The 13,697-nt window shown below is 48.9% G+C and overlaps 1 protein-coding gene across 2 annotated transcripts in view; it reads left to right on the forward strand.

The window, feature by feature from the left end:
- LOC105473230 (F-box protein 42) overlaps nucleotides 1-13,284 on the forward strand; it is a 103,487-nt gene extending 90,203 nt beyond the window's left edge. The window contains exon 10 of one of the 2 annotated variants that reach the window (XM_011726925.2): nucleotides 390-13,284. In XM_011726925.2, the coding sequence (XP_011725227.1) occupies nucleotides 390-1,502 (1,113 nt within the window). In that variant the 3' untranslated portion in view covers nucleotides 1,503-13,284. The remainder of the gene's footprint in view (nucleotides 1-389) is intronic. The other variant, XM_011726927.2, reaches the window with a different exon arrangement.
- The last annotated feature ends 413 nt before the right edge of the window (nucleotides 13,285-13,697 follow it).

Here is a 13,697-nt window from a genome sequence, read left to right on the forward strand (position 1 = left end):
GCCATAGCTCCTTTGGCATTTCTCACTAAATGGGAAAACTTATGGGGGCCCCACTCATTCGGTAAGTCCCAACTTTAAGCATCTGTTTGTCTCTGAAACTTTCCCTGGAGTCCTTCTCCTGCTAACAAAAACTAATTGTTCCCTTCTCCCCATTCTCCCCACCCCTTCTGTACACATATCTCTAATGATAGCATATGTCACACAAAGCAACAGTGGTTGCCATGTCTGACTTCTAGCCTAGAGGGCAGACTACATCATTTTCATCTTCATATCTGAGGTACCTACAAAATGTGTGGCACATTACAGTTGCTTATGATAAAATGTTTGACAGCTGAATGAACAGTCAGAATCATAGAAGAGTCTGTGAGCACTGGTCCTTTGTGTTCCAGGTGGGACAGTGTGTGGTGGTCTTCAGCCAGGCTCCTAGTGGGAGAGCCCCACTCAGCCCCAGTTTGAACTCTCGCCCATCACCTATCAGTGCCACTCCTCCAGCTCTCGTTCCTGAAACCCGAGAGTACCGCTCTCAGTCTCCAGTAAGAAGCATGGATGAAGCTCCTTGTGTTAACGGCCGCTGGGGAACACTGAGACCCAGGGCTCAAAGGCAGACTCCTTCGGGTTCCCGGGAAGGGAGCCTTTCCCCAGCCAGAGGAGATGGCTCTCCTATCCTCAATGGTGGGAGTTTGTCTCCAGGAACGGCAGCTGTGGGTGGCTCTTCTTTGGACAGTCCAGTACAGGCCATATCTCCAAGTACTCCATCTGCTGCTGAAGGATATGACCTAAAAATGGGACTTTCTTTGGCCCCCCGACGAGGATCACTACCAGATCAGAAAGATCTGAGATTAGGATCCATAGATCTGAATTGGGATCTGAAATCCGCTTCCAGTAGCAATCCCATGGATGGCACGGACAATAGGACAGTTGGAAGTATGAGACACCCTCCTGAACAGACAAATGGTGTGCATACCCCACCTCACGTGGCCAGTGCCCTTGCAGGGGCCGTCTCCCCAGGTGCCCTGCGTCGGAGTCTGGAAGCCATCAAAGCGATGTCCTCCAAAGGCCCCTCGGCCTCTGCAGCACTAAGTCCTCCTCTTGGGTCTTCTCCAGGCTCTCCTGGGAGCCAGAGTTTGAGCAGTGGAGAAACAGTGCCCATCCCTCGCCCAGGGCCTGCCCAAGGAGATGGACATTCCTTACCTCCCATTGCCCGCCGCCTGGGCCACCACCCTCCACAGTCCCTAAATGTTGGCAAACCCCTATACCAGAGTATGAACTGCAAGCCCATGCAGATGTACGTGCTAGACATTAAAGACACTAAGGAGAAGGGGCGGGTCAAATGGAAAGTATTTAATAGCAGTTCTGTGGTCGGACCTCCTGAAACCAGCCTGCATACCGTGGTACAAGGCAGGGGTGAACTCATCATATTTGGAGGACTCATGGACAAGAAACAGAATGTGAAGTACTATCCAAAAACAAACGCCTTGTACTTTGTACGAGCAAAGAGATAATGTGTTCTAAACCCCTTTCCTTTTCTGTGGCTTTTAATTTGGAATTTTCCAGTGTGTAAGCATTTGGACTGAGAATTGGGAAAACAAAATTACTCCCAGAAGCCAAAACTCTTTAATTCCCAACCGAAGTCACTCCAGGCTGGGATCAAATCTCCATTAAGAAAAAAATTATATATAAGTATATATATATATATTATATAGCCAACTCTGTTTACAAAAAAAGGGAGAGATCTCCATCCTGGTTCAGATAAAATTGTTGCTGTGTTTTAACAGGGGCTGGGTTGCCTTTTTCTACCTTGCTGGTAACTAGACCAAGAAGTTAGAACAGACTTACATCAGTAACTTTCCAAAAGAAACTGAAGAGCCCCCTGTAAATCTTTATGTGGTCTTCTTGGAGTTAAAAAATAAAAGGGCATATATAAGTTGCAAAGGTGTAGGTTTTTAGACTCTCATGCTTCAGGTGCTGTCAGGGTAAAAGTAACTGTTCTTCCCCTTCTCCTCTTAAAACCACAGAGGACCTGTGACAGCTCTGCAGAAATGCCAGTGCCTGGCCCCCTCCTGCCCTTTATGGCTGAGGAAAGTTACCCAACAAAGGATTTTATTCCACATCTGTGTGCCGGGTCATCGTGAAATAATGTTTATGCAGCCGACATCTGTCTGCCTAGTAGTGTCCATTGGTCTTTGGAGTGCTTCTGATGTGTCTCAGAAAATATTTTGTGTCTGATTGTGGAAATTTCTGACAATCAATCATATTTGGTTGCAAGTTGCCAAAAAACATATTTATTCTCCTCTTTCTTCCCTTAGAACATGGTACTTGGAAACTGCCTTTTCCATTCACTTACAGGCTGCTTTTTTCTTCTGCTTATTATTATTATTTTTTTCATATGTGGATTTTTTTAGAAGTCCTAAAACGTGTCTAACTTTCTTTTTCTTTTACAAAGCTCAGGTGCCTACAGAAATCAGAAGCTGCTTAGAAATATTTGTGGAACCCTTTCCCTGGTGTCACTAGGGGGCCAGGAGGGAATTCTAAGATGTCAATATTGTGAGAAATCTTTGAAGCATCAGAAGATACTGTTTTTTCCCTATAGGCTTCTTTTTACTTCCAGAGCACATTGAGCATGCTCATCCCATATTTTGTAGGATGTGGAAATTGATTCTGGAAGGGAATTCCTATAACAGTTCTTTTTAGAAATGTTTTTTTCCTTGTTGTGACATATATTCCTCTTCCTGGCTATTGGCAGGTGATGGAGTTGAGAATCATGTACTGGACTTCTTGACGCATGGCTGACCTCAGGAACAGCTCCATCCTTTGCACTTGTCTTGTTCATGTGTCACCCAAATAGGGCTTGGGTTTTTACTTTCACTTCATTTCTGAGATTAAGGTGTAACCAAGTAGAGCATTTCTTTGCTTGATACAGAAAGTTACTAGTCTCAACCATGGCCTGGGCATAGGAGATGTCAAAATAAGTTTATTTCAAATAGCACCATTTAAGTAGGGATTTTTGGTGATTTCTCATCATTTGCCCATAGTATTTAAATTTCAAAACATCACCTTTCCCACCCTGACACTCCCCTTTTTATTATTAGCATTTCTCAGGCACAAAGCCTGCTGCAACTGGCCCTGGGTCCTGGCTTTCAGCCAGCATCTAGCAGCCTAAGTGTACTGATAAGTGTGTTTTCTCCTGTTATATGCTGAATCCTTTCCCTTAGCCATTAGCTTTTACGATGTGGTCTTGGTAGGAAAGCCACCCTGGTGCCAAGCCTAGCTTGTAGGGGGAGGTATGTGTTCCAGAAACTACTCTCTCTCTTCCCTTCAATGAGGAAACAACATGTGTCTACTTAGGTGGCATCCAACTGCTCGGAGCTCCACACTTCCCTTTCTCGACTGGGGTTCTGGTGCTGTTGCCAATCCTTGCTTGGCAAAGACTGTTCGATCATGTGGGGTCCTTACTTACAAGGAAAAGCTGGGCCAGAAGGTTAGCAATTCAGGTGTTACCGCTATTGCTGTACCTTGTGTTAGGACATTGTGTTTGTGCATGGACTGTGCCTCCGAACTCAGTAGTTCCTATCTAAATATAAAGTATATTAGAAACCTGAAAGTACAGAATCTCAACCTTAATAGTCTTTCCCTTAGTCCTATGGCCTTCCTAAGCCAGCTGTTAACGTGTTGATTCCTTCCACTTCCCCCAAGCAGGCAGGCAACAGAGATGTTGATTGTCTTAGAAAGTAATCTGTTTCCTCTGAACTCCATTGAATTCCAGTTTGACCCACACTACCTGGAACCGGACTGTTTGCTTACAGCTTTTTAAGAAAAATCTGCCTTGTCTGCCCCCATTATTGTTGGTCTTGGTAGCTCCTGGGCACTGTGGGCATGTACCGTGGGAAAGTGACTCAGCACAGTGAAAGTGATTGTCTCCTCAGGCCTCCTGAAGCCACCTGTGCAGTGGGACTTCAGGTGTCTCGGCCAAGATGAGCATTTCCACAACGCCGTGGATGCTGCCGTCAGGCCAGATTGAACCATGACTCCGTTTTTCACATGATACCAATTTTGTCTTAAAATTCACTGAGAAAAATGAGACTAATTTTTTTTTAACCCTCAGGAGCACCTGAAGCAAATATTTATTGAAAATTCGTTTTGTTTCTACTTGAAGCTTTAACCCCTTCCATTCCTGCAAGTGTGCCTTTTGAGAGCTCCCATGGCCTAGTGACTTCACTGGTCACCTTGTCCATCTTATGTAAGAATTTTAGTCTCTCCCTACCCTTTTGGACAGAGCTTCCTGTCCTCTCATTTCACAGGTTATGCAACAGAGGGTTCTGTGTTTTCATTCGTATTTCCACCCTTCACTTGGTTGGTAGACTCCACAACCCTACCCTGCCCCACACTTTGGGAGCACAAATTTGGTGTTGAAACAAGCTTAAATTTCATTTTAAGGCAATACTGGGCTTACTCTCCTCCCAGCCGTCTGTGGATTGATTTGATTTTAATGTTCGAGTTTTATAGCAACAGCTGAAAACCATGAACTATTCTAGGAACTGTGTTGGAACTCTTTAAATTAAATAAAAGAGGAGGAGGAGGAAGAAAGAAAACCAATTTAAGAAGCCTTGACTTTGGAGGACAGAAAGCCACCAGCCAATGGAGAACAAAGAGATGTTTCCCTTTCCTTTCTTTCACCTTGTCGTTCTGGGTTTCCTTCTGCTTCACTCTTTTCCTTCCCCCTTAAAAGTGGTATTCCTGGTTGGTCTGTCTGTCCTTGTGCTTGTGGTGATCCTGGCATGGTGATGTGCTCTGCTTTGCATTATCCGTGGTGTCTTACCAGCGCACAAGTCAGTGGGGAGGATCTAAACACGCCTGGGGGTGAGGAAACTGAACTTCCAGGCCTGCGTCCCATGTAGCCTCTCCATGAACTGCAGAAGGCATGTTCTGCATGGTTACCAGTAAGTGGCTCCCTCTCACCGTGTTCATTGTCAAATGAGAGCAAACTTTAGGTGTTGGCTCCATTGTACACTCTACTTGCTCTGCTCCCCTCCCTCCAACCAGGGTTCATGTCCGTGCACACCCATGTGCCCTGGCGAAGCTGGTGCTGTGAGTGATGTTTCCCATACAACTCAGGGATGCCAGGTGGCTTACCCTGAGATAGTCATTTTAGGCACATAACAGTGTAGGAACGAGAAATGGATTTCATTGATATTTAAATCTGTCAATTTCATTTTTTGTTAATGTTTTCCCCTGATGACTTTTTAGCAATTTAACAAATAAAATTAAATGGACAATTGTCTTAACTGTTTTATTAGCAAAAAAAGAAAAAGAAAAGAGGTCTGGCCGGGCACAGTGGCTCACGCGTATAATCCCAGCACTTTGGGAGGCCAAGGCAGGCGGATCACGAGGTCAGGAGTTGGCCAGGAGACCAGCCTGGCTGGCCAACACAGTGAAACCCGTCTCTACTAAAAATACAAAAATTAGCCAGGCATGGTGGCAGGCACCTGTAATCCCAGCTACTTGGGAGGCTGAGGCAGGAGAATTGCTCAAACCCAGGAGGCAGAGGTTGCAGTGAGCCAAGTTTGCGCCACTACACTCCAGCCTGGGCAACAGAGTTAGACTCTGTCTCAAAAAAAAAAAGAAAAAAACAGGTTGAGCACACTGGAAGAAAAATTGTCTTGATGGGAAACAATCGAGGTTGGAGATTGAAGGCACAGTAGTTGGAAAGAGATACCTTCTCTAGGGGGTTGTGTTTTCAGGGAGAGGTGGAGAGTTGCCACTCCTTGGGGACAATGCCATTTAATAATAAAGCAGCTTCCTCCATCACGCTTGAAGGACCTGGTGTTTCAGAGTCTCAGTACTAACCTGCAGTGGAGATCTAAGAGTGGTCATGAGCTTGGAGGAGAGGCCCAGGGGCCAGGACAACATTTGCATCTTCTCTGGCCCCCTAAGCAAAGATGAAGACAAAGGGCCCAAGGGGCATGAAACGGCACAGCAGATGATGGTTTGGAACACAGTCCTGAAGCTCCGAAGGCCTATGGCTTAATCCTGCCTTTCCCTACTTACTGCTTAACCTTGGATACAAGTTGCCTCATCTGTAAATGTAGTTGCTTCTACCTTATAGGAGCCTGTGGGTTAATTGAAGTTGTATGTGAAAAGCGCCACCGCAGTGCCTGGCCCATAGTTAGTTTGCAGCTACTGCCTTCCACTGCAGGGCCAGCACAGCACTCCCCAGCCAGGGTTCTTGTTTTTCTGGATACAAAAGGGCCAGTGGGCTGGGCATGGTGGCTCACGCCTGTAATCCCAGCAGTTTGGGAGCCCAAGGCAGGTGGATTCCTTGAAGTCAGGAGTTTGAGACCAGCCTGATCAACATGGCAAAACCTCTTCTCTACTACAGATACAAAAATTAGCTGGGCATGGTAGTGCACACCTGTAATCCCAGCTACTCGGGAGGCTGAGGCAGGAGAATCACTTGAACCCAGGTGGAGGCTGCAGTGAGCCAAGATTGCGCCACTGCATTCCAGCCTGGGCGACAGAGCGAGACTCCATCTCCTAACAAATAAATAATAAAGGGCCAGAGGCCTATGCACATTTGGGTGTAAATTAAAAATCTGGCTGGGGAAGGGGAGACAGTGCAGGAATCGGCACCTCAGCCCAAGGTTTTGCCTTCATTACTCCTCCGGTGAGCATGAGAAAGTTTCCTGAAAGTGGTAGGCTTTGAGCACCCCAGGTCTAGGCAGGACAGGAAGCATCCACCAAAATTTTGCCCATGAAAATCCCGCAGGCTGGCCGGGCGCGGTGGCTCAAGCCTGTAATCCCAGCACTTTGGGAGGCCGAGACGGGCGGATCATGAGGTCAGGAGATCGAGACCATCCTGGCTAACACGGTGAAACCCCGTCTCTACTAAAAAATACAAAAAACTAGCCGGGCGAAGTGGCGGGTGCCTGTAGTCCCAGCTACTCGGGAGGCTGAGGCAGGAGAATGGCGTGAACCCGAGAGGAGGAGCTTGCAGTGAGCTGAGATCCGGCCACTGCACTCCAGCCTGGGTGACAGAGCAAGACTCCGTCTAAAAAAAAAAAAAAAAAAAGAAAACCCCGCAGGCTGGCCTCTGCGTGGTGCTGCCGCACACGACTGTGTCTTACCTGTGCTCTGTGCCTTTTCACCTCCCCCAGTCCAAGGAGAGCCTCCCAGCTAAGTTCCACGTTCTGGTCTCAGTGGCCATTACTACTCCTCTTCCCACAAACACTGCCAGCATGTCAGTGGATGCTGTGTGAGGTGATGATTTGTCCACGGCTGTAAGTGTTCAAACAGGGTCTGACTACCTGCATGGAAAGAAATGACAGAGATGATTTATGCATCAGATCAAGATTGGAACAAAGGAAACCATGAGACATAGTTCTGTGGACTCAGAAGGGACTTAGAGGCGGTACGACAGGACAGACCTAGGTTCAAGAGCTGACTGTCACTTTGAGCTGGAGCAAGTCATCCTGCCTCATTGAGCCTCAATTTTATCAGTAAAATGGCAATGATGGCAGCCAGCCTCACAGGTTAGCAATTTAGCGGGAACCAGCCAAGAATCGTTAATCCATTGGATGGGTGTGATTCCCCAAAAGGCCACCTGAGGGCACCCTGTGAAAGGCTTCAAGTGTGCTTGGGTGATCTGTCGGAGGCAGTCTTGAGAAGGAAAGCAGATGGGCAGGAAGAAGAAAACGCTTGCCCGTTTCTCCCCTCCCTCTGTCAGTTAAGCCTGGGGGGCACCCCTCCCTGGCCTCTGCCTTGTTTCAACTACCATCTCCCGGCTGGCCTACCTGCCTTCCCTGCCCCAGCCCTCAACCGTGGGAAAATGAGTCTTCCTCATGGGCTGGGCTCTGGGTCCAGAACCTGTTGGCATGCACAAAGCCAAGTTCATGTCTTAAGTCAATGCCGAAAAGTCCTAGCAGTGTGTTCTGCACCCACCAGGGAGCCTGTCTGCCCACCTACTGCAAGGAAGAGAAGGAGGGCTCCTTTCTAGCAGAAGCATGGGGAGAGGGAGGATGCTCCTGCCCGACGACATGGGCTGTGGCCCATTGACAAAGCCCAGAAAGCCTGGAACTGACTGGGAGACTATTCACTCTCAGCAAGCATTCCCTGAGCATCTGTGACCCCCGAGGCACTGAGACACACAGAAGACACAAAAGAGGCCCACCCATGAAGGAGCTTACAGCCTAATCACAAACCAGGGAGGTGTCCCATGGGCTAAACAAAAATGACAAATCCTGAGCTTCTAAGGTCAAAAGACAATCCAGGTATCATACTAAAAAGATACCAAAGGGGATGGAGTCAGTAGAACCATCTGCAACCAGTGCAGCCACCCAGGGCCAGGACAGTTTTTCGGGAAGCCACAAGCCAAGAAGTTAGCCTTCTCTTTGCTTTGGTGTCTTAGTTGCTTTGTGCTGCTATATACCACAGACAGTGATTTATAAGCAACAGAAATGTATTTCCCACATTTCTGGAGGCTTAGAAGTCCAAGCTCAAGGCACCATTCAAGCTTGGTGTCTGGTGAGGGCCCAGTCTCCACTTCCAAGATGTTGCCTTGTTGCTGCTCCATCGCGAAGGCTGTGTCCTCACACAGTGGATGGGACAAACTGGCCCCTCAAGCCTTTCCATAACGTCGCTAATCCCATCATGAGGGCTCTGCCCTCATGACTTAATAATTCCCCAAAGGCCCCACCTGTTAATACTGTCACTGTGGTGATTAAACTTCAACATGTGAATCTGGCGGGACGTTCAGATCATGGCACTTGGCCTCATCCTGCTGACCTGTGGCAGGGGGGCAGATGAGGATAGAGCCTATCTGGGGCATCCCAGATGGGTGGGGTCTAGGCCTTGATTCTGGCAGTCAGTAATGCAGGATCTCGATAAACCTATAAGCCTCAGCAGCCAATGGTCAGGGCTGAGGACAATGGAGGGTGACCCATGTGGACTTGATGACCAGAGGTCATCCCCTCAGATGTAATGGGAAAGGAGCTCCCGAGCGGAATCCATAGTGGGAAGAGAACACAGGACCGCACGGCTGAGGCCACGGCAGGGGCACAGAGCAGAGTACTTTCTGCAGCAGAAGGCCCACAAGAGATGGCGTCCAAGGAGTAGCATCCCTCCCCAGCCATGCTTCCCTGGAATTTGGGCAAGCCTGCCTGCAACATGAGCCTCAGGGCGGGCTGGAGGAGGGGGTTTCTGGTTCCTCTGCCTCTCCCAGGTCTGAGCTCGTGGTTGTCATTGCTCAAGGCCCTGCTGTCTGTCCACAGCATCCGGACCTCTCATCCGTCTACACCCATTGCTTCAAGCTTGGTCCCTCCGCCGTTGGTAATGTCCAGCTCTGCTCGGGCTGCTCACCTGCGTTTTACATTCCAACATCTGCTGTGTGTCCTCTCTGGGCAGCCCCCCGCCCTCCCTCACTCCCCAGGGGCTCCTCCTCTGTCCCTGTACGCTTCCTCCGTGCTTCCCCCACAGTTAGGGGCACCACCATCCATCCAGTCACCTGGGAATCATCCCGGGGACCAGTGATCTGAGGACGGAGAATTGACCGCTGAGCTTGGCGGCAAGGTTGGTGCCCTGACCTGACTTGATTAACTGGCTGTGGCTTCTGCTTGGAGAATGGCCTGAAGCCCGGTGAGCCTGGCGGAAGGACTGCTAGGAGGCAGAGCAAGCATTCCAGGTGTGAGTGGAGCATTCCTGGTGCTAGGCCATGCTGAGGGAGGGGTGGGCGTTATTCTAGGTGCTGAGAGGATTTTAAGCCTGGTGTCCTAGCTGACCTCCCACCCCCCACCCACCCAGGATCCTCAAGCAGGGCTCTCCATGCCTCATTCTCACCCCAGCTCAGCCTGTGTGTCTACCCACCTGGGCCTCCTATCCACTCTGTCAAGTTGGTGACTGTGTCCTTGCCTTGTGGAGTCCTCTTAAGGTCTCGTGGGGACCTTGTCCAAGAGATGTTTAATATTTGTGGGGAGACCAAACCAAGAAGAAATGAGTGGATTAATCAGAGGGCTCTAGGCCAGGCACAGTAGCTCACACCTGTAATTCCAGCACTTTTGGAGGCCGAGGCGGGCAGATCACGAGGTCAGGAGATTGAGACCATCCTGGCCAACATGGTGAAACCTCGTCTCTACTAAAAATACAAAAACTAGCCAGGCATGGTGGTGGCGTGTGCCTGTAATCCCAGCTACTTGGGAGGCTGAGGCAGGAGAATCGCTTGAACCCAGGAGGTGGAGGTTGCAGTGAGCCAGTGGCACTCCAGCCTGGCGACAGAGCAAGACTCTGTCTCAAAAAAAAAAAAAAAAAAAAAAAAAAATCAGAGGGCTCTAGACTAGAAGGGTCCTTAGGGAGATGTTCTACGTGCTTTGCTTAAGGCCCTGAAAGGAGAAGCAGCTGGCTTAGGCAGACACATAGTTTAGTGGTCAGAGGGGCGCAGGAGAGCAGAACTCATAGACCAACACGGTCCACAAGCGTCCTTCTGAAACGCAGTTCTAACCATGTCACTTTCAGGCCCCAACAGTCGGCTGGCCTCCTGTGCCCAGCAGCAGTGTTTACATGAGGTCTAGGGACCCTGTTATGGACTGAATTGTGCCCCCCTCCACCCAGATCCATACATTGAAGCCTTAGCCCCCAATGTGACTATATTTGGAAACAGTTTCTTTAAAGAGGTAATTAAGGCTGGGCGCAGTGGCTGATGCCTGTAATCCCAGCACTTTGGGAGGCCAAGGCAGGCAGATCACTTGAGGCCAGGAGTTTGAGACCAGCCTGGGCAACATAGCAAAACCTTCTCTCTAAAAAAAATGCCAAAAAGGCCAGGCACAGTGGCTTACGCCTGTAATCCCAGCACTTTGGGAGGCTGAGGCAGGTGGATCACCTGAGGTTAGGAGTTCAAGACCAGCCTGGCCAACATGTTGAAACCTGTCTCTACTAAAAATACAAAAATTAGCCGGGTGTGGTGGCAGGCGCCTGTAATCCCAACTACTCGGGAGGCTGAGGCAGGAGAATCGCTTGAACCTGGGAGGCGGAGGTTGCAGTGAGCAAAGATCGCGCCATTGCACTCCAGCCTGGGGAACAAAATTGAGACTTTGTCTCAAACAAACAAAAATACAAAAAAAGGAAAAAAAAAAAATTAGCCAGGCGGTAGTCCTAGCTCCTCTCGGGGCTGAGGCAGGAGAATTGCTTGAGCCTGAGGAGGGTGAGGCTGCAGTGAGCTGAGATCACACCACTGCCCTCTAGCCTGGGTGACAGAGTGAGACAGAGAGGTGGCGCGTGCCTGTAGTCCCACCTACCTGGGAGGCTGAGGCAGGAGAATCGCTTGAACCCCAGAGGCAGAGGTTGCAGTGAGCTGAGATTGTGCCACTCCAATCAATCCAGCCTGGGTGACAGAGTCAGACTCTGTCTCAAAAAAAAAAAAAAAAAAAAAAGTAGATAAGAGACAAAAGATTGCATTCTTTTGAGTCCTTGATCAGCCTTCCACTAAATACATAATTTATTTTGTTTATTTATTCAGCTCTGTTACCCAGGCTGGAGTGCAGTGATGTGATTCTGCTCACTGCAACCTCAACCTCCCAGGTTCAAGCAATTCTTCTGCCTCAGCCTCCTGAGTAGCTGGGATTACAGGCACCTGCCACCACAGCCGGATAATTTTTGTATTTTTAGTAGAGACAGGGTTCACCATGTTGCCCAGGCTGATCTTGAACTCCTGAACTCAGGTGGACCGCCCACCTCGGCCTCCCAAAGTGCTGGGATTACAGGCATGAGCCACCGCGCCCAGCCTTTTTTTGTATATTTTTAGAGATGAAGTTTTGCCGTGTTGCCCAGGCTGGTCTCAAACAGCCTCCCAAAGTGCTGGGATTACAGGTGTGAGCCACCGCACCTGGCCCCAAGAGGACTTTACATCTTCTCTGGGTTCCAGATTAATGGGCATGTTACTCTGCCAAGTTGCTTCATCTTCTCACACGCTCACTGAGCCCTCCACGAACCAAGGACAGGGGTGGATGTGAAGTCTGGAAATCCAGAGATAGTTTAGATCTGAGCCCTGCCACTGAGTCACTCCTGGCCCATGGAGACAACTGTGAATCTCCCTGACTGGGCAGATGTGATGATAGCTGTAGGAACGGGAACCATGTGACCCGGAAGTATGGGCAAAGGATTTCAACTGCAGAATTCTGTAGAAATGTTTATTCATCTTGTTTTTCTGCCTAGCCACAGTGTGAGCAAGTTGAGAGAAAGCACTTTGTCTTACACATCCCCGTCCCCTCTCAGACATAATGGGCCTTACACATCCTTGTCCCCTCTCTTAGGACATAATGGGCCTTAAAAATCTGAGTTCATAGACCTCTGGCTGCTTTCTGCTTCCCTAGGAACAGCCCTCCTAGTGGCTAGGGGCAAAGTTTTAAAAACACAAAACCCAAACTGGTAGAACAGATAGGTACTTTAGAGTCAGGTAAGCATGAAGCGTGGGTTTTTTGTTTTTTGGTTTTTTTTTTTGACAGGGCCTGGCTCTGTCCGTCAGGCTGAAGTGCAGTGGCATGATCTCGGCTCACTGCAACCTCCATTTCCTGGGCTCAAGCAATCCTCCCATCTCAGCCTCCAAGTAGCTGGGACTACAGGCATCCACCACTGTGCCTGGCTAATTTTTGTATTGTTTTGTAGAGACAGGGTCTTACTATGTTGCCCAGGTTGGTCTTGAACTCCTGAGCTTAAGCAATCTGCCTGCCTCGGCTTCCCAAAGTGCTGGGATTACAGACGTGAGCCACACACCAAACCAGCTGTGAGTTCTGAGTCGGTTTCACGCTGACTAGCTGTGCAGTGTGACCTCAGACAAGTCATGTTATGTTTCTGAATGTCTTCATCAGTACAAGAGGGTAATACTACTTATACAGATTTGTTTATAGAATTAAATCCAGTGACCTCTGTAAAGCTCCCAGTGTCTGGCATTTCGGTGGCCTTCGGTAAAGCTTAACTCCTAGATTATTCCTTTCAAAACAGTGATTTGCCCTACTTGAAGGCATTGCGGGAGGATAATGGTAAAAATTAAATGTAATAGACAAACTCTCAGTAGTGACCCACCTGTACCCTTTCCAACCAATGGGCATTTACTGAGCACCCACCTTCTGGGTAACAAACCTGGAATCCAGTGCTGGAACGGTGGAGGGGAGCTCAGAGTTTCAGAGCTGAAAAGTCAGCCCCAGGAGGGCAATGACTTCTTGTTGGCCACTGTATTCCCAGCCCTTAGAATGGGCCAGGCACATAGTAGGTGCTCAGTATTTGTTGAATGAATGAATGAATGAATGAATGAAAAATACAATCCAGCGGGCCTCTCTTTTTTTTAAAGTTCAGCCAAGTCCCTTGACCTCTCTGAGCTGGTGTGTGTCCCCATCAGTGAAGCTAGAGATGTTTAAGTCATCTCGAGGTCCTGCCGAGCAGGATTAATAGAGTAATAATATTAATAATAGCTACAATCATAACGTGGAGCACTGCTATGGAGGGAATGACATGTTACATCCACGTTATGGAAGAGGAAACTGAGACACAGAGAAGCATGGAAGGCTCCTGGAGAAGGGGGGGTTTCAAGATGTTTTGGAAGAAAAACTGGGGATCAGACGGAGTAGCAGAGAAGAGGATCCACGACCCAGAGGAAAAGGCCTTATCCAGCGCCGTCGCGTGGCGCTGCCTGCGGACGTTGTAGGAGGGACTAACGCAGC

The sequence above is a fragment of the Macaca nemestrina genome, chromosome 1 (assembly GCF_043159975.1).
Source record: "Macaca nemestrina isolate mMacNem1 chromosome 1, mMacNem.hap1, whole genome shotgun sequence".
NCBI lineage: Eukaryota > Metazoa > Chordata > Mammalia > Primates > Cercopithecidae > Macaca > Macaca nemestrina.